Below are 22,343 nucleotides of genomic sequence, written 5' to 3'. Positions count from 1 at the left end.
CTTGTAGTTTAAACTAGGAATTGACTGTTCTGTGAAAGACCAAATAGTAAACATTTGTTTGTGGGCTCCCACAGTCTTTTCTTCTTGCAGGTGCTTGGCTCTGCCATTGTATTGTGAAAGTTGGAGCCAGTTATGGTAAACATGAGCTTGGCTGTATTTCAGTAAATAAAATTGACCAAAACAGGTGGACCTCTGGATTTGGCCCACGAGCCATAATGTGCTGGCATTTGGTTTAGTTGTTAAAGACCTCACATACATAATTTGGAAGTTCTGTTTGAGGAAATATGCAGTGTTTGCTAAAATTTATTTTTGTGGTCGAAAACTTTAGTTTGTGTTTCTTGTTATCAGAAAGTCTTGGGATACCTACAAATTACTCCTCATTTCTGAAGGGTTTAGAGCTTTTGACTATTATAAACTGAACCATCAGAGAAAGCCTGAGTGCTTAATTGGATTAAACAGCCTTGCTCCTGTCCAAGGGATCATTTTTAATTGGGTTTTTTCTCCAGGCTAAGCTCCCAGGCTTGTAACATCATATCTTGGGATGTCTTTGTAAAGCAAGCAAAAATAGGTGTCAGTAGAGATAACTGTTTGCTAATAAATTTCTCCAACTTTAGATGGTGCTTTCTCAGCTGTTGCCTATGGCTGAACAACTGTTAGAAAAAATCCAGAAGGAGCCGACAGCTGTCCTAAAAGATGAGGCCTTTATTTTACATCTCACTCTGGGAAAATATAATGAATATTCAGCTTCCCTTTTACATAAGGACCCAAAGAGTCTAGATATATTTATAAAAGCTGTACATACAACAGAGGAACTTTGCACAGGAATGCCAACCATTCAGATAACCGCTCTTGAAAAGGTCAGTGACTTTTTTAAAGACTAAAGTATGTTCAAGCTCTTAAAATTTTGTAGTGTTTTACTTGGAGGAGCTAAAGTAGACTGGACATGTTTTAAAATGGATATGATCTGTTTGGCCTGCTTTTGCAAAATTGAGTGATACGTAGGTGTGATAAAGCTACATTTTAGCTGACAAAATGGGAATAATATTACATCATAAAAAAGAACTGTTTAAAGGTCATTTTGGGGATTCACATTTGTTGAGCTCAATTGCCTTTTTTCTACCTCCTCTAGATTACAAAGCCATTTTTTGCAGCTATATCAGATGAAAAAGTTCAGCAGAAGCTTTTGCACATGTTGTTTGATTTATTGGTGAACTGTAAAAATTCACATTGTGCTCAAACTGTTAGCAGTGTTTTTAAAGGGGTAAGTTACGCAATTTCTATAATTTGTTTATTATTGTTCTCTTCCAAGTAATACCATGTTTAATCAACCTCTGATAATCCAGTGCCTTTAGAGTGTCAGATGTTAGCATTAATAAGAATCATGGACAAGTAGCTCATAGAGAAGTGCAGAATCAAAATTATAAGTCTTCACCACGATTTTTATTTTGTGAAATATTTATATTTTAACCAGGTTGGGTATAGTGTTAGTTTGGCTCTTACATTAGATGGGATCTATTTGTTTTATGCAAGGATTTTCAATGGAGTACTCCTTAACGGAGTACTCAGCGGGTTCTACTTAATTTAAATAGTTGTTTGATGACATGTATATCGTGGAATTGAGCCTGTGCTCATTGGTTTATATGTATATTAAAACATAGCTGTACATCAGAACAACCACTTAGTTACTTTGTTTTGTTGTTAAAAAGAAAACAAGTTCACAAAAATAGGTACTAGTATGGGGAAGTCCTAGTATGCAGATTCACCAGTTCTCAGTATTTAACATATTTTCTTAGATTTCTGAGATGCAGATTTCTAAGTGAAACAAATTAAGCTACAGAACAGTGTGTATACTACACTCCTGTTTGTGTGGTGTTTTCGTCTTTATACAGCTGTTAGGACATGGAAAAGAATATGGTGGCATTTGCCTTCAGGGTTTGGGATTGGTTTGGGCTCTAAAGTCCTAGGAAAATGTGAAAGTGGACATGGACATTTAAGTCAACATCTGTTTCTCTAAGTTTATCCCATGAAGTGTATCATCAGTCATTCTTCATTCATATTTCAGATTTCTGTTAATGCTGAACAAATCAGAATAGAACTGGAGCCACCAGACAAAACAAAGTCCTTGGGCACAATTCAACAAACGAGAAGACAAAAAATGCAGCAGAAGTAAGAGCTAGGAGTGCAATGAAAGCATGCTATTTATTCCCCGGTCCTTGAATGTTATGAAACCATTATAATGTTTTGATGCCCATTAATTTGGCATACATAGTATGATAATTTTTACTTTGCATTGATAGTGTTTGCTTTTCAAATATTTTCTGTTTCCCAGAAAATCACAAGATCTAGAATCTGTTCAGGAAGTTGGAGGTTCTTACTGGCAAAGAGTAACCCTCATCCTAGAATTACTGCAGCACAAAAAGAAACTCAAAAATCCTCAGATACTGATACCAACTCTTTTTAACCTGCTGTCAAGGTACTGACACTTGCCTTTGCATTTGATCTATGAGAGAATAGGATTCTAATTCATGCACATCTTACTTAACATTCTTTTTTTTAAATATAGTCTTTTCTTAACTAGTCTATAAAATAAAGCAAGTTAAGTACTGTAGTTGAAAGGTTAAAAGAAAGTTGTTAGGTACCCATTGTTAATGCCCAAATTGATCATCCTCTTGTGTTGTATACTGAATGGCCATTCCCCTTATAGCCTGCTTCTTAACTTTCAGAATCGAGTTCTTGGGGCATGCTTACTTTAAGGATAAAGGGAGAAACCCGCTATGGTTTTTAAGTATAAATTACCAGATAGCTGTAGTGTTTGCCATTATATTGTAGATAAAACTTGTTTTTGTCTGAAGAGAATGTAATTCTCAAGGTTCTCTAAGATTTCAAATAGGTTGATGGAGAGTACAACAGAGAGATAAAATTTGACATTAAGCACCTGCCCATATGAGAAAAAAAATCAGTTAGAATCTTGTTTTTTATAGGCTGTGTTTAATGTAAATATTTTAGTTATTCCTAAGTAAATATGCATTCTGGAGAGTGGTCATTAATGCACAAGTGAAATTGTGTAACTTCATTTCTCATTATGTCTTTGCCGGGGGGTCCTGAAGGAGCTTAGAACCTCTGCCACCGGAGCAGGGAAATATGGAATACACCAAACAATTAATTCTTAGTTGTTTGCTCAACATCTGCCAAAAACTATCTCCAGATGGTAGCAAAATACCAAAGGGTATGTACTTTGTTGGAAGGAAACGATGGAAAGATTACTTGCTTTGCGTGCATATGTACCTACCACTTAGAGGTTTTTTTTTTTTTTTTTTTCCTCCTCACTCTAGATGTTCTGGATGAAGAAAAGTTCAATGTGGAATTGATCGTTCAGTGCATCCGTGTTTCAGAGATGCCACAGACCCATCACCATGCCCTTTTACTTTTGGGTACTGTTGCTGGAATATTTCCTGTAAGTACTAATGATTTTGAGACTTCAGCAGATATTTTGATATTTTTTTTCTTCAGAGGAAATGCGTAAGTGCTCACTGGTCTGAATTCAGTCGACTTTGGGTCTTATTGGTGGGACTCTGAGTCCTGTCTCTTAACAGTTGTGGCACTGTAGCTGGTTGATCTTGCTAAGCTTCAGGTCCTCTTCTTGTAAAATGGCAATAATAGTAACCTTCTTTGTAGGATTATTGTGAGGCTGTGACTGGGTAGTTTATGGTTTGCACTTAGCACAGAGCCTGACACCATGTAACTTATAAGCAGTAGTGTTGGTGTTCCTTGACAAAAATTACCATCCCACTGTCCTCAGACAGCTTTTGTCCAGTGAGTTGAGAAAAAGTACTTTGATTATAAACTACCTCGGTGAGAGAAATCCTGTTCGTTATAGAAGTACATCTTTTGAAGGTAATTGAGATTTTTTTTTTCCTGTTGGGGATTGAGGTCACAGGTTCTTAACCTGGGGTTCTCTGGGAGCTTTAGCGGTCTTTCAGTATACTAAACATCACATAGATTTTATGCATATAGAACTTTTTTCCTTGGAAGAGAATCAGTAGCCCTCAGAGGAGTTGTTAACTAGAAACAATTAAGAATCATTCATATTTTTTCTTTGCTTTAATTGAAATATAGTTCATATACAATAAAATTCATCCATTTAAATGGGTTCTACTATTCACTGGTTTCAGTATGTTGACAGAGTTGTATAAATATCACCATTCTCTACTTCCAAAACATTTTCATCACCTCCAGAGAAACCCCATACTCATTAGCCATCACTCTTTATTCCCTGTATCACTATAATTTCTGCCCCTGGCAAACACTAATCTACTTTCTCTCTCTTGGTTTACCTGTTCTGGACATTTCATGTAAATGGAATCCTATTATATGTGTGCTTTTTAATGCTTTACTTCTTTCACTTAGCACAATGTTATCCAGGTTCATGAATGTTGAAGCTTGAGTCAGTATTTCTTTTTTATGGCCAAATAATATTCCAATGTATGTATGTGCCAGATTTTGCTTATTTGTTGGTCAGTTGACAGACATTTATTTCTATGTTTGGGGTATTGTGAATTATGCGCTGTGAACATTTGTATATGAGGTTTTGTATAAATATGTTTTGTGTTCTCTGGTATATACTGAGGAGTGGAATCTGAGTCAGAAGTTAACTTTAATTTTCTTAGAAACAGCCAAGCTGTTTTCCAAAGCATCTATATAATTTTGTACCCACCGGCAGTTACGAGAATTCTAATTTCTCTAAACCCTCTCTGCTAGCTGATCTTTTTTTTTTTAAAGTCATTCTTGGGTGTGTGAAGTTTCTTAGGATTTGGATTTTGCATTTCCTTAAATGCCTAATGTTGAGCATCTTTTCATGTGCTCATTGACCATTTCTTTATCTTTGGAAAAATGTCTTTGGGAATCCTTTGCCCATTTTTAAATGGAGTTGTCTTCTTTTCTTGCTAGACTATAATGAATCATTGATATTTGGTGTGCTTAAAATGGAAAATGTTGAAAGATGTATTTTCTTTCAGGATAAAGTTCTACACAACATCATGTCTATTTTTACATTTATGGGAGCCAATGTCATGCGTCTAGATGATACTTACAGTTTTCAGGTTATTAACAAGACTGTGAAGATGGTTATTCCAGCACTTATTCAGGTAAGCTGTCTTTATACCATCAGTAGTTTTTTATTGTTTAAGTGTGCTGCATACCTAACATGAAGCCCACCACAAGGCTTGAACTCATGATGCTGAGGTCAAGACCTAAGCTAATAAAATCAAAAGAGTCAGACGCTTAACTGACTGAGCCACCCAGGTGCCCCAGGTTTTTTTGTTTGTTTTTGGTCTTTAAATTTTTACATAGTATGAAAGTAGAAGTAAATAAGTGACATTAAAAGCCTTTCTGAAATGCTCAGGTATTTGTGCTTCTTACATTTTAGAATGCTGAAGCTAATAATTAGTTTTAGTAACAATGTCCATTCCAAAAATACAAGGAAACATGCATAACTGGTTTGCTGTGCTAAAGGGGTAGAATTATACCTGGGGCTTAATGTTACACTGACAGAGTGAATTTAAATTTGCCATATATTGCACTTGGATAATACTGTTATACAGGTTAGTGAAGGTAGGACATCTTAGAGTTACAGTGGCAAATTTGTTAATTCAACAAACATTTTTCAAGTGTTCTCTAAGAGCTATGTACTCAGAGATGATTGAGTCTCTACCCGGAAGGATGAACCATTTGAAACTAAAAATCATCCTTAAAAATAAAAGAGCTTGATCATCTACATGAATTTTCTGTTTATCCCCACCTGTTGTTAGTGTCTTCTTCACATTATTGGCCATTCCAGGGATGACCGTATTCAGCACTCCTCTTCTTTTAATCTTGGTATTAGGTTGATACTCTCTGTGTCCAACAAGTTGGCAAGTACAGGACACAGATATTAAAAGAAAAATAACTGTATGCATCAACATCATATATGCCAGTTGAATAGGTCTGTGCTGAAAGAGTTCAGAATAAAAGACAGCACCCATGAGCCAGGAAGACCACAAAGTTTCCTAAGAAATACAATTTGAACTGATAGGAATGAAGGACAGGATTTGCTTGATGAAATGACAAGGTCCAGGAATGTGTACAGTGTGTGTGTGAAGAATGTAAGTTAGAGTGATGTGTGGAGTTCAGAGTGTTGAGACAGGGAGAAGTAGAGGGCATTGGTTCATTCATTCTTGCATTCAACAACCGTATTTGTAGTATCAGTTCCAGATTTCAGTGGTTTGAACATTATTCTGTAAGCAACAGGGAGTTTTTGGCCTTTTCTGTGTTCTGCTTATGTAGATTATACCCATTCTTCTCTGGGCAGAACACAAATCCTTCTTGTGTGTAGGTTCCCAGTTGGCCTAAGAGCAGACTTGTTCTGAGTGCCACATACTTGGGATCTGTCATTTAGTACCTCCAGTTGGTATCTTTCCCCATGTGAGTCTTGTTCATACAGATGATAAATCTTTGTGGCGGGGCTCACATCCTACATGTTGTATTCCCCTCAGGGCCATGCAGTCCCTGGTATGTAATCTGTACTCACTGAATATTTACTAATAGTTCCTTGATTATTCATGTTCTTTTGATCATTTTGGGGGGGACACATCTGAAGGTCTTCCCAGGTCTACCTGAAAGCTTCTTTGTGAAGGGTTATTTGCTCCTACTCATTGTTTCTACTTGCTGTTCTGCAGTCCGATGGTGGAGACTCTGTAGAAGTCACGAGAAATGTGGAAGGAATCGTGGTGAAAATCATTAATGTGTTTGTGGACGCACTGCCACACGTTCCAGAGCACAGGCGCCTGCCCATCCTTGTTCAGCTTGTCGATACATTAGGTGCAGAAAGATTCCTCTGGGTTCTCCTCCTCCTGCTCTTTGAACAGTATGTCACTAAAACAGCGCTGGTGGCTGCCTATGGAGAAAAGGTCAGAGTACAGGGCAGGGTGACTAGAAGGAAATGCTGATATTTCACACACACTTCGTGATACTTTCCAGTTCATGTGTAGGGCCAGTGATGCTTATGTCTGTTATTTACTTATTCATTTGTTTGTTTGTTTATTTTTTAAAGATTTTATTTATTTGATAGAGGTTACAAGTAGGCAGAGAGGCAGGCAGAGAGAGAGGGGGGAAGCAGGCTCCCTGCTGAGCAGAGAGCCCTACAAGGGGTTTGATTCCAGGACCCTAAGATCATGACCAGAGCAGAGGTAGAGGCTTAACCCACTGAGCCACCCAGGTGCCCCTACTTATTTATTAAAGATTTTATTTATCGATTTGACAGCACAAGCAGGCAGAGTGGCAGGCAGAGGGAGCGAGAGAAGCAGGCTCCCCGCTGAGCAAGGAGCCTGATGTGGGACTTGATCCCAGGACTCTGGGATCATGACCTGAGCCACAGGCAGATGCTTAACCGACTGAACCACCCAGGCATCCCACTTAATGTCCATTATTTAACAGTACTTGCTCAGAACTGTTTTAAAAGATATTTTTTACTTTTTTTAAAAGATTTTATTTATTTGACAGAGATCACAAGTAGGCAGAGAGGCAGGTGGAGGGTGCTTTGTGGGGGCGGTGGGGGGGGGGGAAGCAGGCTCCCTGCTGAGCAAAGAGCCCAGTGTGGGGCTCGATCCTAGGACCATGACCTGAGCTGAAGGCAGAGGCTTTAAACCACTGAGCCACCTGGTGCCCTGTTTTTGACATTCTTTACAGTTGCTTTCAGAGCCTGTGGCACTCCGAATACCCTCAGTAGCAATGGATTATTTGCTGTGGGTGATTGGACTTTCCTGAGAACTGGTCTGTAGTGCCATGCTAGGTGGTTCTGTTTTAAGCCTAACACAGTACGGCTATAAAGTAATTAAACTGTGTCTCTTGAAAATGGTTTTGAAGGCATTTCATGGAGAAGGGGAGGAGTGTCAGGATCATCAAAATTGTCACAACACTGGTGAATGTTTTTTAAGAGCCCTGTTTGCATAGATGAGGGTAGAACTTCTAGGTCAAGGTTAGGCTTTTAAATGACTTTTTAGACAGAGGATTTGGGATAGGTCTAGATGTACCCTAAGGAAAGGAACATATTCTGTTCTGCTAGAAATCACAATGCAGATTTTCCTGGAATTAGGCCCACACAGTTCTCATAAATTGGCTTTTTTATGTAGGACACTTCGTAACTCATTCATCTGGGATACAAATGACCATAAGGAACAATACGTAATGCCTTTGCATGCTAAGAAATATTTTTAAAACATTTCCCTAACGTGTACTTACTAACAAATTGGATAGGTATAGTTTTATTACCTATTTCTCTTCTTTGTACAGGATGCTATTTTAGAGGCAGACACTGAATTTTGGATTGCAGTCTGTTGTGAATTTAGTGTCCAACATCAGATACAAAGCTTGATGAATATTCTTCAGTATTTACTAAAGTTGCCAGAAGAAAAAGAAGGTAAGCGTTAAGTGTTAATTACTGTTTCATCTGAAAGATTAAAAGAAGCAGAAGACTGTGCCTGTTATCCTTAGAGCACATAGTACGTTTTTAGAAGGGTTTTTTGCAAGTAACTTAATAATTTTTAAATTATGTATGATTGTGTGTCTTCTCAAGTCCTTGTGGAAAATAGAAAGTAGGACTTCAGCTCACCTCTCCTCACACACTGGCTTTTTTACTGCTCGGCTTCTGTGGATGTGTTGGCTATGGAGTGTTACCAGGGGCACCAGGATGCGTTATGGTAAAATGACAGCAGGTTAGCAGGGACTTAATAGCTGTCTCTTGACTTCCCATTAAAATATTTGTGAAGAGGGGCGCCTGGGTGGCTCAGTGGGTTAAGCCGCTGCCTTCGGCTCAGGTCATGATCTCAGGGTCCTGGGATCGAGTCCCGCATCGGGCTCTCTGCTCAGCAGGGAGCCTGCTTCCCTTCCTCTTTCTCTGCCTGCTTCTCTGCCTACTTGTGATCTCTATCAAATAAATAAATAAAATCTTTTAAAAAAAATATTTGTGAAGAGACAGGAAGAAGAAAAACAGCACAACTTTGGTAACTAGGGGTGCCTCAGTGGCCGTTGGTTAAGCATCTGGCTTTGGCTCAGGTCGTGATCCCAGGGTCCTGGGATTAAGCCCCATGTCGGGCTCTTGGCTCACCGGGGAGCCTGCTTTTCCTTGTTCCTCTGCCTGCCATGCCACCTGCTTGGGTTGCTCTCTCTCACTCTCTGTCAAGTAAATAAATAAGATCTTTTTTTTTTTTTTAAAGATTTATTTATTTGACAGAGATCACAAGTAGGCAGAGAGAGAGGAGGAAGCAGGCTGAGCAGAGAGCCCGATGTGGGGCTCGATCCCAGGACTCCGGGATCATGACCTGAGCCGAAGGCAGAGGCTTTAACCCACTGAGCCACCCAGGCGCCCCAATAAATAAGATCTTTAAAAAATAAATAAATAAATATTAAAATTTTGCTGTGTATGTAAGTCTAGAAAATAATTCCACCAGTGAGACTGGTTTAAGAAAGGGTTTGATGTGTTCTTCATTCTCTGCCTTTTGAAGCAGAGCAGCAAGGAGTCCACAGGGACTATTTTCTGTACAGCTAGCTGATTTGGCCCTGCAGCGGCTTGTCTGGCCCTCCATTCTGCTTAGGTCTGGCAGGGACAGACCAGCCTGGAGAGCTGTATATAGTAACCTGTTTATGGAAGAAGTCTTCAATTAGAGTTACTCTCTAGGACAGTGTTTTCTAAGTGGCCCACTGTGGACTCCTAATTACTGTATCTTCAAACCCTTCTATATTAGATAAATGTGGATATGGGATTCTACAAAGTTTTAGGAGACACATCTGTGAACTTTTAGAATTAAACGTTGAAGCTAGAGAAGACCCTTCCTTTATTCTGCCCCGGGCCACTAAGTAAATGCCTCTGTGGCTTCAGGATTGGGAATAGATGCAATACTAAAAGACACATTTTGTAGTGCTTTTGTCTTTCATTTGCTTGTCTTAGTTGCCTTGGGTAATTTTGTTTGTTGTACTCCCAGGACTCTTGGATATGTTAATAAATATACATCTTTCACTAATTCAGAAGATGAAAAACTGGGTGTGATAGATTCACAAATTCCAATCAGAAAATTATATCCCATGTACCGTGCTCTTTATATCCATATCTTCCTAAAGATTTCACATGAAGATGAGTGAGGTCACTTGTCATCTTGTTCTTTTTCAGAAGCTGTTCCCAAAGCTGTATCAACTAAAAGTGAATCACAAGAAGAAGTGCTACAGATTTTTAATGTAGACACTCACACTAGCAAGCAACTGCGGCATTTTAAGTTCTTGTCAGTGTCCTTCATGTCTCAGCTCCTGGCTTCCAGCCATTTTATCAGAAAGGTGATATGTTTTTTAACTGTATTTATGAAAAATTATTTTTTTGAAGGAACTATTTTGAAAAATATTTTTTTGAAGGAACTATTGTTTAAATTAGTAAAAAGAGATTGGCAAATATAAAAACATGAGTCAGCCCTTAAAGATAAGAAAAATACAGTAGACTTTACCATAAACAATTTGGCGTGATCTGTTATGGCTGTACACATGTAAACCCTGCCACTCCGTAGTTCCACTCTCCAGCGGTACACAGGCATACCTCGTTTTACTGTGCTTCACAGGTGCTGTGTGTATTTTGTTTTTTTACAGATTGTAGGCTTGTGGCCTCATGCACCAGTTTTCCAACAGCAATTGATCACCTCAAACTTTTTCATTTTATTTGGTACGGTGACCTGTGATAAATGATGATGACTTGCTGAGAGATCAGGGGATGGTTAGCATTTTTTAGCAATAGGGTATTTCTAAGGTATATACATTGTTTTTTTTAGATACAACACTATTGCACATGTGATAGACTATAGTTAACATGAATATAACTTACATGCCCAGAAAGTTCATTCGACTCACTTTACTGTGATGACTTTATTTTGCTGGACCTGAATCTACAGAATCTTCGAGGTATGCCTCTGCACCCAGCAGAAACATACACACAAGCCAACGTTTAGCAGACGTGCTACAACACATTGAGGAGAACCCCCATGAGAGCGGTAGTTGTGGTAGCCCAGAACTGGCAGCAAGCCAGGTGTGTGTGAACAAGAGATGAAGTGTCCATCGACATAAATGGATACGAGTGAATCTCAAAAAGGCAATAGTAAAAGAAAACAGGCAGACACACAAGAATATGCCCTAATTCCAGTTATGTAAAGTTGAGAAACAAGCACAACAAATCTGTGGTGTTAGAAGTAAGGACAGTGTTTACCTTTGGGAAGGAGGGAAAGAGTGGTAATGAGATCAGGTAGAGGAAGGATTCTGAAGTGCTTCTAATTGTAGGCTCTTTATCTGCATACAGCAAGCTCTGTACCTGTGATTTAGATGTCTTCCTGTTTGTGTGTTAAACTTTACACACAGGAAGAAGGAAATACAGAAGCAAAATGAAAAGGAAGGATTGGGAACATCAGAGTGGTTGAACATTAGAAAGTCTGTTCTGTTTCTACTGCATGAGCAGGTCAACAGGGAAAACCATATGACAATTGAAGAATTTATAGAGAAATCATTAGATAAATTCAGTACTTATCATGGTTTAAGAAAAATCCTCCTAGCCTCCAACATGGATGGGAACTTCCTTGGCCTAATATAAACCAGAAACTGGTTTATATCCCACTTCTTAATGAGACAGACATTGTAAGTCTGGAACAAAGAGGATGTCCTGTCCTGTCCTGTCCCATTGCCGTTTCTATTCTGCAAAAGATTGGAGCCTAAGAATCAGAAAACATGGTCACCAAGCTCCTAGAGCGAATAATTCATTTTGCAGGCTTGCTTGATAGGGGTTAGTGTGGACACTCCTGAGGATCCACCTGCCGAGGACAGTGGTGGTGCACGAGCAGTCGGAGGGGTCACACCCGTGCAAAAGCAAGGGAGGTGATGATGTGGCGGGAGTTTTGCGAAGTAGGTGAGGAAAGAGAACTGTCCTATAACTAGAACCACCAGGATTTGTTTTCCATTTGGGGAAGGAAGACTGATCACACACTGTATACAAAAGATAATTTTAAGTAGATTGTGAAAAGGAACACTTAGAAGAAAATTGAGAACAGTGTGACCAGAGGATGGAGAATTAATTTAAAAGTTCAGTTCAACAAAAGGCCACCATAAACAAAATGAAAAGAAAGCCACAGTTACAAAGTTCATAAATTCATTTCCCCTAAGAACATCTGGCAGAGAATATGAATTCACTAAAAAGGGAACAGAAATGGCCAATTAATATGCAATGAACTACATTCCTAGTAGGAAGGAAATTGCAGATTAAATGATAATGCCACTCTGATGTCCCTCAGATTAGCAAAAATTTAAAAGCTCTTACTACCAAGAAGTGGCAAGGCTGTGGGGACACATTTGTGTCCACAGTGATGGGTAAGGTCTCTGAATAGGGACTTCAAAAAGCACACGGCAGTCTCCAGGTTGGAGATGCGCATCTCCTCTGATCTAGCCATTCCCTTTCTTGGGTATGTGCCCTACAGAAAGGGGCCCGCTTGTTCAGGGAGATAAACAAAAATGTTCTTTTCTAACGTTCTTACCAGCAGAAGACATGGACATAAACCAAAATGTCCATGGTAAACAGAGGTGGACGAGCAGATACGGCATGGTATGTCCTGTGGTGTATGCAGAGAGCACTGTGTGCCTTTAAATAAGCATTAGGACGACATGAGTTCCCGTAGACAGATCCCAGAACCCCCATATTCCCAGAAAAGCACATTGCCAACTGCTGTGTACTCTGACTGCATTTAACGGCAGGTTCAAGTTGGTGGGGCTGGGGGTATTGGGAGAAGGGAAGAGGGAGCCGTAAACGGAACTACACCTGTATCTGTAGTGTTCAGGGTCTTAAAATCAGCTAAGAGCTAAGGAAAGCATTTCATAAAATTTCATAAAATTAGTATAAAATATAATAAAATGTGCATAGAATAGCTAAATTAAGGGGAACCAGAGTTCTTGAAGTATGATGGGGATAATCTGAACCTGATTAAATTGTAAGGTCAGAGGGACGCCTGGGTGGCTCAGTTGGTTGGGCAGCTGCCTTCGGCTCAGGTCATGATCCCAGCGTCCTGGGATCGAGTCCCACATCGGGCTCCTTGCTCCGCAGGGAGCCTGCTTCTCCCTCTGCCTCTGCCTGCCATTCTGTCTGCCTGTGCTCGCTTTCTCCCTCTCTCTCTGATAAATAAATAAAAATCTTTAAAAAAAAAAATTGTAAGATCAGAAAACAGCCCCTGGGAAGTTTGAACTGAATAGTCTTATAGATAGCGGAGTTTTACTGTACTTACCTCAAATGATGTTATTAATAATGTCCATACTGTTCTGATGATACGATGTTTTCTTTAAAAATTAGGTAGTTGAAAGTGGTGGTCCTCAGGTTTTAAAAGGCCTTGAACAGAGGTATGTTACTTTTTTTTAACTTGGAAATAATTTCCAACCTTATATCAAAAAGCCAAGAGTTGTGCACAAAATTCTCATGAGTCTCCTTTGTTTTAGGTTGCTGGAAACAGTTCTTGGCTATATTAATGCTGTAGCACAATCCATGGAGAAAAATGCAGACAAACTAACTGTGAAATTTTGGCGGGCACTGCTGAGCAAAGCCTATGACATGTTAGATAAGGTAGGTTTTCATTTCTCCCCATCTGCTATGTTTTGTTGACTGTTTATGTCATCGTGAAATGATCTGACATACAAAGTTTTAAAAAATAAACTTAGCAATAAGCTTTTCTTAATATACTGCAGCTCACATGTTTCTTAGAAAAGAATCCCTTGATGGCTAGAAAGAAATTCATCTGTAAAAGGATTGTTTCCCTACCAATTATGAGAACATGTGTCTCTGTCTCAGAACATGTGTCTCATATGCTTTGAATATTCAGTCATCTAATACTGTATTATGTTCCACTTTATTCAAGTGAAATAGAAAAACACCTCTTTAGGTGGAGTGTTGGGGGATACTAGAAATATCACTGGCCTTGACATTAGGATCACTGTTCAAAATCTAACTACAAGGCTTGGAACAGTTCACTTACTCTTAGCATCAGCCTTTTTTCCTTTCTTAAATAAACATGGTTAGTAATGCGTCCCTGAAAGGTTAGTCTAAGAAATAAGAAAAAGGATCTCTAAGTGCCTGGAACCTAGAAGCTCTGCAGTGAATAGAAGTCTTTCTTATTCTGAATGGATCTTCCTTTTTAAAAAATTTTTTGTTCATTGTGACTGCCGTCTAGGTAAATGCCTTGCTGCCCACAGAGACATTCATTGCTGTGATCAGGGGGCTGCTGGAGAACCCATTGCCATCTGTCCGCCGGAAAGCACTGGATCTTTTGAACAATAAGCTACAGCAGAATATATCCTGGAAAAAGAAAATTGTAAGTGGAGACCATACGCTGGACCCATTTACCATTCTTGGCTTTATCAGAGCACTGCATTTAACTCCCTAAGTTCATCCAGTGGTACAGTTTGAATAAGCATATCATTATCTGAACATAATGCCGTTGAGGTGCATTTCTAACATGTGATGTTAATTCTTATAGGAATTGTGATAAGAGTTCTTAGAATAGAATCTCAGCCTAGTGGAATTCTTGCTAATAAGGACCAGATATTGTGGTTTAGCATACTGCTTTAGCATAATTCTAATCCTTTTTTGCTCCAGACGGGTAGGGTGCTTTAGATAAATACGTCCGAAATTGGTCACAAGCACATTCACTGGCTCAGTGGTAAATAAAGCAGGTGGGGAAACAGTTGCTTGTGTAGAATTGTTTGGCATAGGACGTCCTGGTCTGATTTCCATTTAGATGGTCTCAAACAGTAAAAGTGGGAAAATGTACTAGTGTTTTATTTTGCAGCTTTAATTATATGAAAATCTTGGCTGACCTCTTCAGGTTTATCGTTTCCTCAAACTGGTTCCAGTCCTTTTGGCCATTGTGCAGCATAAAAAAAAGACAGTAGAAGAACAAGCAATAAACAGACAGACAGCATTGTATACCCTGAAGCTTTTATGCAAGAATTTTGGTGCAGAAAATCCAGAACATTTTGTCCCAGTGCTGAACACTGCAGTGAAACTGATTGCACCGGAAATGAAAGAAGAGAAGAATGTCTTGGGGAGTGCTCTGCTGTGTGTGGCCGAGGTGGCCTCCACCCTGCAAGCACTGGCCATCCCCCAGCTTCCCAGGTGGGCTGACTGGGACCTGGGATGGGAACCGTCACTTTGGGTTTCTGGTACATGTTGAAAAATACGTCAGTGGCTTTTTTGCCTCTAAGTAAAAGTTATGTAACATTAGTTATAGATGTGATCTTTGCTTCAAGCTGAAACCTACAACATTATCATATCCCTTTATGATGGTTATTGTCCCCTGATTTTTCATTCCCCTTTGGCCTACTGTAACTAGGAAGTGTAGGGGGTAAGGTCCCTCTAGAGGGCCCCATCTCTTTGGGCAAAAGCTGCATCCTGCTGCCCACATTCTGAAGTTAGATGCTCCTGCTTTGTCCTTGGCTTTGGTATTCACTAGTTGCGCAGCCCTGGGCAGTTTACTTAGTCTATTAGAGCTTTGCCATCTCTAAAACCAAGATTGTACCTCCCACATGGGATTCTGGTGGGACCATGAGTGTAAGGGTTTTCACACAGTGCCTGACACATAGCAAATGTTAAATTGAGAGACCCCGTTATTTTAAAAAAATGACTGTGTAACCGTGGGTACTTGGAGATCTTGCTCTTGGGCTCATAACATGTGCAGACACCGTTTTGTGGACTGGGCGGCGAAGTGATGTATCAGGCACAGTTTGGATTTTTTCATGACTTCTTAAAGTTACGCTGCAACTCTTGTTTTCTCATTTTAGCCTGATGCCATCATTGTTGACAACAATGAAAAACACCAGCGAGCTGGTCACTGGTGAGGTCTATCTGCTCAGTGCTTTGGCAGCCCTGCAGAAGGTTGTGGAGACCCTCCCACACTTCATCAGCCCTTACCTAGAAGGGGTCCTGTCCCAGGTGAGCCACAGTGACCTCAACATCTTGTCTGAGATGGCAGGGGCGGGAGAAGAGGACAAATTACAAAGCTAACAATTTTGTTTATTCTTTAAGTTTTTAGTTTCTGTTTCACAGAAGGCTCTTATTTCTGAAAGCTGTCTTGCTTTTTTAGTAAAAGTTCCCTTTTTCTCTCCCATTGTCCCACTTGCTTGATTGTGACAGTGATACGGTTATTGCTGTCTTGCAAGGCTCATCTCTCTCGATTTTGCAGAATGTGTTTTATTGCCTTTCTTCTGCCTCCCCGCCATGAGATTTTTGGCATTAGGCTGGTAGAGTTGCTTTTTATTACTTCTTACAGGAACTAGTGTGCCCTGTTTCTAACATGGATTTTTTTAATCGTAAGGTATCTTTCAGAGCAGGATTCCTCTGTCGTAGTTCACCGCATACTTGGCAGACAGGCAGCGGGCCAAGTGACATTTCTAACTGAAAATGCCCCCAAATGATCCTTGTTCTGTTCTGTCATTTGCCATCTATGAGGTTAGGAGCCTTAACTGCCATGGTGAAAATTACTTAGCTGATTCACACACTCTATAGCCAAGATTTAAATTACAACACTGCATCTGAGGAGCTTTCTGGAAAGAACTGGACTTTCTCATGGTCTCTGCATTCCTGTCCTCTAAAAAAACAAAAACAGAAACAAATAACAGTGGGAATGGGGCACCTGGGTGGCTCAGTGGGTGAAAGCCTCTCTTTGGCTCAGGTCATGAAATCAGGGTCCTGGGATCAAGCCCTGCAACGGGCTCCCTGCTCAGCGGGGAGCCTGCTTCCCCCTTTCTCTCTGCCTGCCTCTCTGCCAAATAAATAAATAAAATCTTTAAAAAAAAAAATAACAGTGGGCGTGCTCTGTGTCCTTCTGCCTTCCACCACGTACCTACATCCCTGACTCCCACCTGGGAAAGAGGCATCTGTTCATTTTTCTCTACAGATATTCAGGGCTGGCTTTAAAAGGGATTCTGTCTGAAGCGCACTGAGCTTTCGGCAACCACTATCATCTGAACTGAGTTCTGTAGTGTGCAGACATTGTCAGTGAGTTCTAATACTGGCTTTGATCACTCTTTTTATATTCCTATAGGTGGTTCATTTGGAGAAAATCACTAGTGAAATGGGTTCTGCCTCACAAGCTAATGTCCGTGTCATATCCCTTAAGAAGACACTGGCTACCACACTCTCACCCCGAGTCTTACTGCCAGCAGTCAACAGAACGTACAAGCAAATTGAGAAGAACTGGAAGGTTAGATCATACTGGGTATTAGACTTTGGAGAAGGGAGATAAAAGTAATAAAATTCTTAAGTTTTCCCTTAAAGAGGATTAATTCCTTAATGAATGCATTAGTGAACTCTGAGAATATTAAAAATTGGCACATCTCTTTACTCTGTCACTGGTAGAACCACATGGGTCCATTTCTGAGCATCCTGCAGGAGCACATTAGGGTCATGAAGAAGGAGGAGCTCACCTCCCATCAGTCTCAGCTGACCACGTTTTTCTTGGAAGCCCTGGACTTCCGAGCACAGCACCCTGAAGTAAGCTTATTTCCTCTTCCCCAAATCCTAAAGTTATCTGCCTGTTTAAGAGCCAGAGAAAAATCTTGCAGTGTAACCTGTTTTATTTGTGAAAGTTGTGGAAAGCCAGATGTTAGTAATCTGGCTAATAGATCAGATGCTCTTTTGTTTTCAGAATGATCTGGAGGAAGTGGGAAAAACAGAAAATTATATCATTGACTGTCTAGTAGCCATGGTTGTAAAACTTTCCGAAGTCACGTTCAGGCCGCTGTTCTTCAAGGTATGCTTTCTTCTCCCACATCTCCTTTGTATCCAGATAGAAACGGTACAAGAGAAATAGAATAAAGTAATCCTACTTTATCTTTTTAGCTGTTTGATTGGGCTAAAACAGAGGATGCCCCAAAGGACAGACTGTTGACATTTTACAACTTGGCGGATTGCATTGCTGAAAAGCTGAAAGGGCTTTTTACTCTGTTTGCTGGCCACTTGGTAAAGCCTTTCGCTGACACCTTGAACCAGGTGAACATCTCCAAAACAGGTTGGTAGCGGACTGTAGTTCAGTGGACACCTTTACTTTTGCTACCTTACACACAGTACAGTAAGTGTAAGGAAGGTGAAGTTTTTACTTCATGGTCAGTTGACAGGCATTGAAGTGTTTGTTTCAGGGTAATGAAAGTGTGTTATGGTCAACTGATGCACTTGGGAGAGAGAATAAAGCACATGGGCGCGAACTATAAGTTCCTGAAAGGAACTGTAAGACGTTCAGACTGGCGCAGTGCGCACTGCCCAGTGACCCACTTGACAGCTGCTAATTGAACTTGCCAAACTAAGTGATCTGAGAATCTTCTCCTAAAGAAGTTATGTAACCAGAGCCATTCATATCGTGCCTTCATCCTGATTGATTTATCATTTTAGAAATACCGTTCTGTTTGTGGTGGTAATAATGATTTGAATTTAAACATTGACGATTAAATTGTAAAAATTTTTTTTTCACTTTTATTCTCTCCTATCTACAGATGAAGCGTTTTTTGATTCTGACAAGGACCCTGAAAAGTGTTGCTTGCTCTTACAGTTTATTTTGAACTGTTTGTATAAAATCTTCCTTTTTGATACTCAGCATTTTATCAGTAAAGAGAGAGCAGAGGCCTTGATGATGCCCCTGGTGGACCAGGTAACCAAATAGAACCATCTCTTTTTGACAAACAATGAGGAAGCCGCCAACCCTGTTAAAAACGTGTTACTAGATCTTAACATCTACTAAAAATTACAGCTGCTGGGTTTTAATCTCTAGACTTCTTAATGAAATTTTTATTTCAAAATTGAATGAAAGGAACTTCTCTTCACAGTGGTGTGTACTAAGTCTTACTTTTGAATTTTTCAAATGAAAGGCATGATATAAGGCACTGTGGTTAGATTTTTAATTTTCTAAACTTGAATTTATTGAGAATGTTTTAGGACTTGCTGCTCTCTGGAAGAACTCCTGTCAGTTGTTCTGCTAGAGGGAAAAGAGTGATGCTAAGGGCTAGGAGAGTCTGAGCTCCAAAACGTGGTAAATTTGTTCTAGAGAGAGTACTAGAATTACACCTCGAAAAAAAAAAAATTACACCTTTTGAGCCTGCTGCCATCATGAAAGAGAGTGAAAAATTACTTACACATTAGGTATTTTTTCAAACAGAAGGAGACCTGTTGCTCAAAGTCCTCTTCTCTCCCTCTTCATAGCTAGAAAACAAGCTGGGAGGGGATGCACGCTTCCAGGAGCGGGTGACGAAGCACCTGATCCCCTGCATCGCGCAGTTCTCCGTGGCCATGGCAGATGACTCCCTTTGGAAGCCGCTGAACTACCAGATTCTGCTCAAGACCAGAGACTCCTCACCCAAGGTAGGAACTGTGGTTGACAAGCATTGAAGCTGTGTGTGTTCACCATACAGTCTGAACAACCTTAAAGCAGTCAAGGATATTAGGACCCTGGTAAGTCTGCAGGGACACAGCTTGTCGTGTAGAACTAGAGGATGCTTATGAGGCAGAAGTTTGAGCCTGACAAATTTTTGGTTTTTACTTAAACGCTATTTATAAATAACAGAAGTCCTCTCCCCACCGCAGTATGTTAGACCCAAGTACTAACATTTTGTAAATACTTCAGAATTTTGAGAAAACCTGAATTCCACTGTTTAAGTGTCTTTGTGTTCCCAGAGACAGTCTTTCAGTTTGCCACGGAATATTCCTTTGAGTTAGAGCACTGTATTATCTTCACTGTAATTTATCAGGCTTAGGATTTTGTGGAATCGTGAACGGTAAGCAGCTCACTGGCCTGCGCGAGGATGAGTGGAAATTAAAATCCCATGTCTGAGTGTCAGTGTTTTCAAACTGGTTAGCAGAGAATCACCATTTCTCTAATTATCATACAGGAGCCTCAGTGAATAAAACAGACCAAAGTAAATTTTATTGAAAGGTTTTGTACTTGAAATTCATAATATTTATTTATGAGAACAATAAAGCTGTTTTCATGAGCCCCCAGATTTTTTTTTTTAAGATTTTATTTATTCATTTGATAGGCAGAGATCTCAAGTAGAGAAGAGGAAGCAGGCTCCCCACTGAGCAGAGAGCCCAATGTGGGGCTCAATCCCACCCAAGACTTTGAGATCATGACCTGAGCCGAAGGCAGAGGCTTTAACCCACTGAGCCACCCAGGCGCCCCGAGCCCCCAGATTTTAAATTGCAGCTTCTTACAAAGTTGCAGCATGAAATTTATTTTAATGTTTTGACTGTATAGTACCAAGAAAGTCTGGTTTGAACGTAGGTGGTTACAGATGCTTAAGTCATTTTGCTGTATCTGAATATTTTTTTAAATGATCCAAAAACTAGAAAGAAGACTGGTACAGCTTTGATTTTAAGCTGAATCACTGGAGGACCTGGTTGGTTTAGTCCATTAAACATGCTTTTGGCCCCTGCATTGGGCTCCCAGCTCAGCAGGGAACCAGCTTTTCCTTCTCCCTCCTCCTAGGCAACCCCCCCCAGGGTGTGGGGGGCTGGTGCTTTTGCTCATGCAATAATTAATTAACAAACCTATTGATCTAATCTTTTGTTTTTCAAAGGTAAATCATTGAGTGCCTGACAACCACTTGCATTACTTCTCATAGACCAGTCATGTGAGACACCCAAACTTTAATTCTGTGCTGAGCATGAGACCAGAGCCAGTGCCCAGCCCCTCCCACAACTATAGTGGTGACACAGGGTTCTGAGGGAGGGGCCCTGCCTGAGGGGACCAGCAATGCTCTTCAGCCAGGCCAGCATCATCTCCAACAGCCAGGCAAGCCATTGAGTTCCAGCATACTTAAATTTGGGATGACACTCTTCAGTTTGTGTGTAGCATTTTATTTATTTTTAAAGGAAAATGTGGAGGTGCCTAGGTGGTACAGTCAGTTAAGTTTCTGACTTGGGTTTCAGGTCAGGTCCTGATCTGAAGGTCATGAGACAAGCCCCACATCGGGCATCACGCTCAGCATGGAGTCTGCTTAAGATTCTCCTTCTCTGTCTCTACCCCAGCCTCCCACCACCTGCACTCACACGCATGGCGCCCTCTCTCTGGTAGGAGGGGGCGGGGAGAAAATGTTATAAAAACAAATTCGTATTGGGCCCCGCAGCACTGGAAGACACTTATAAAACACTGGTTTGTAGAAGGTTGCTCATATTAAATCATCATTCTTTACCTCTGTCCCTTTCAGGTTCGATTTGCTGCTCTGATTACCGTGTTAGCGCTGGCTGAGAAACTAAAGGAGAATTATATTGTCTTGCTACCAGAGTCCATTCCTTTCTTAGCTGAATTGATGGAAGGTAATTCCTAAATTGCTAAGAAATAGTTAGAGTAAAATTCTATGAAAATGTACCGAGTGATAATGGGCATGTGGATAGAATGGGGTGAGCCCTTGGCTCCCATCTTCCTCGTACACTGCATCTCCCGCTGCAGACGTGGGAGGCGGAGTTGCTGTTTTGAGTAGGGTGAGGGAGCGTGTTAGGGGACCACCAGGCGTTCATAAGAAACTTCGTTTACACTGTATTCACTACCTGTACTTTGGTGTTTTGATGGTAAGATCATCCTATATGGTTTTTCATCAACCTTAGATATTTATATCCTTGAGTATCCTGGTCCCCAGACATAGGGCTATTGTAGCAGAGTGTCTAGTGCCATTAAGATGGCAGTAGATGAGCTGCCTGTTAGTAATGACCATTTACTCCATGCTCTGCATACCATTTAATCCTCACGATGGGCTATATGCCATTATCCCTGTTCTCATAAAGGAATAAACTATAGAGGCTTTATAAGAACCTAATAAAGTGGGACAGGTAGAAGTAGGGTTGGAATCCAGCTGTGTGCACTTGTGGACATATGGCACTCGTGCCACCATGCAGCCCGAGGGAGAAGCGTTCAGGTCTTACTCAGCAAGGCTGAGTAGCCAAGTAGACAGATACTTTTTCATGTTAGTGGTTCGCTACTTTTCTAAAAGTACATTCACCTCTGTTTCTTATGTCCTGGATGAGGGGCATCACTAGGAATTTGGGATTTTCGTTAGTGTACCACTATGTTGAGGGACCTACGTTACTCAGCTTCCAGGTCCAAAACCAAGAAGGGAACAAAGGCAAGAAGAGGACATGTGGAGGAGGGGTTCCACGATGCTCTCTGCTGCATTTCCCTCTGGTGACCAAACAGTGGCCACAGGATGCAACACCTGAAGTATTAGACGAGTGGTTATTGAAGCAGAAGATTGGTTCAATTTTATTTTTGTTT

The 22,343-nt window shown here is 40.4% G+C and overlaps 2 protein-coding genes across 11 annotated transcripts in view; one reads left to right on the top strand and one right to left on the bottom strand.

The window, feature by feature from the left end:
• The window catches only part of HEATR1 (HEAT repeat containing 1), a 49,334-nt gene that overhangs the window by 26,680 nt on the left and 311 nt on the right, over window positions 1–22,343 (top strand). Inside the window, exons 24-45 of the mRNA XM_059170313.1 lie at window positions 615–857; window positions 1,130–1,261; window positions 2,063–2,166; window positions 2,330–2,473; window positions 3,108–3,226; window positions 3,333–3,454; window positions 5,016–5,144; window positions 6,714–6,944; window positions 8,326–8,452; window positions 10,199–10,359; window positions 13,391–13,437; window positions 13,534–13,657; window positions 14,262–14,402; window positions 14,916–15,205; window positions 15,871–16,021; window positions 17,133–17,291; window positions 17,447–17,581; window positions 17,736–17,840; window positions 17,930–18,098; window positions 18,577–18,731; window positions 19,280–19,438; window positions 21,283–21,391. Of these exons, the coding sequence (XP_059026296.1) occupies window positions 615–857; window positions 1,130–1,261; window positions 2,063–2,166; window positions 2,330–2,473; window positions 3,108–3,226; window positions 3,333–3,454; window positions 5,016–5,144; window positions 6,714–6,944; window positions 8,326–8,452; window positions 10,199–10,359; window positions 13,391–13,437; window positions 13,534–13,657; window positions 14,262–14,402; window positions 14,916–15,205; window positions 15,871–16,021; window positions 17,133–17,291; window positions 17,447–17,581; window positions 17,736–17,840; window positions 17,930–18,098; window positions 18,577–18,731; window positions 19,280–19,438; window positions 21,283–21,391 (3,256 nt within the window). The remainder of the gene's footprint in view (window positions 1–614; window positions 858–1,129; window positions 1,262–2,062; window positions 2,167–2,329; window positions 2,474–3,107; window positions 3,227–3,332; window positions 3,455–5,015; window positions 5,145–6,713; window positions 6,945–8,325; window positions 8,453–10,198; window positions 10,360–13,390; window positions 13,438–13,533; window positions 13,658–14,261; window positions 14,403–14,915; window positions 15,206–15,870; window positions 16,022–17,132; window positions 17,292–17,446; window positions 17,582–17,735; window positions 17,841–17,929; window positions 18,099–18,576; window positions 18,732–19,279; window positions 19,439–21,282; window positions 21,392–22,343) is intronic.
• The window catches only part of LGALS8 (galectin 8), a 65,621-nt gene continuing 50,073 nt past the window's right edge, over window positions 6,796–22,343 (bottom strand). For 9 of the 10 annotated variants that reach the window (XM_059170320.1, XM_059170315.1, XM_059170317.1 and 6 more), the window contains 2 exons: window positions 11,584–11,751; window positions 6,796–6,927 (listed from right to left, as the gene is read on the bottom strand). In XM_059170320.1, the coding sequence (XP_059026303.1) occupies window positions 11,587–11,751 (165 nt within the window). In that variant the 3' untranslated portion in view covers window positions 6,796–6,927; window positions 11,584–11,586. Of the gene's footprint in view, window positions 6,928–11,583; window positions 11,752–19,974; window positions 22,285–22,343 lie in introns of those variants that run through there. The other variant, XM_059170321.1, reaches the window with a different exon arrangement.

The sequence above is a fragment of the Mustela lutreola genome, chromosome 4, assembly GCF_030435805.1.
Source record: "Mustela lutreola isolate mMusLut2 chromosome 4, mMusLut2.pri, whole genome shotgun sequence".
In the NCBI taxonomy this organism is placed as follows: domain Eukaryota; kingdom Metazoa; phylum Chordata; class Mammalia; order Carnivora; family Mustelidae; genus Mustela; species Mustela lutreola.
This window is presented reverse-complemented; position numbering and strand designations above follow the sequence as displayed.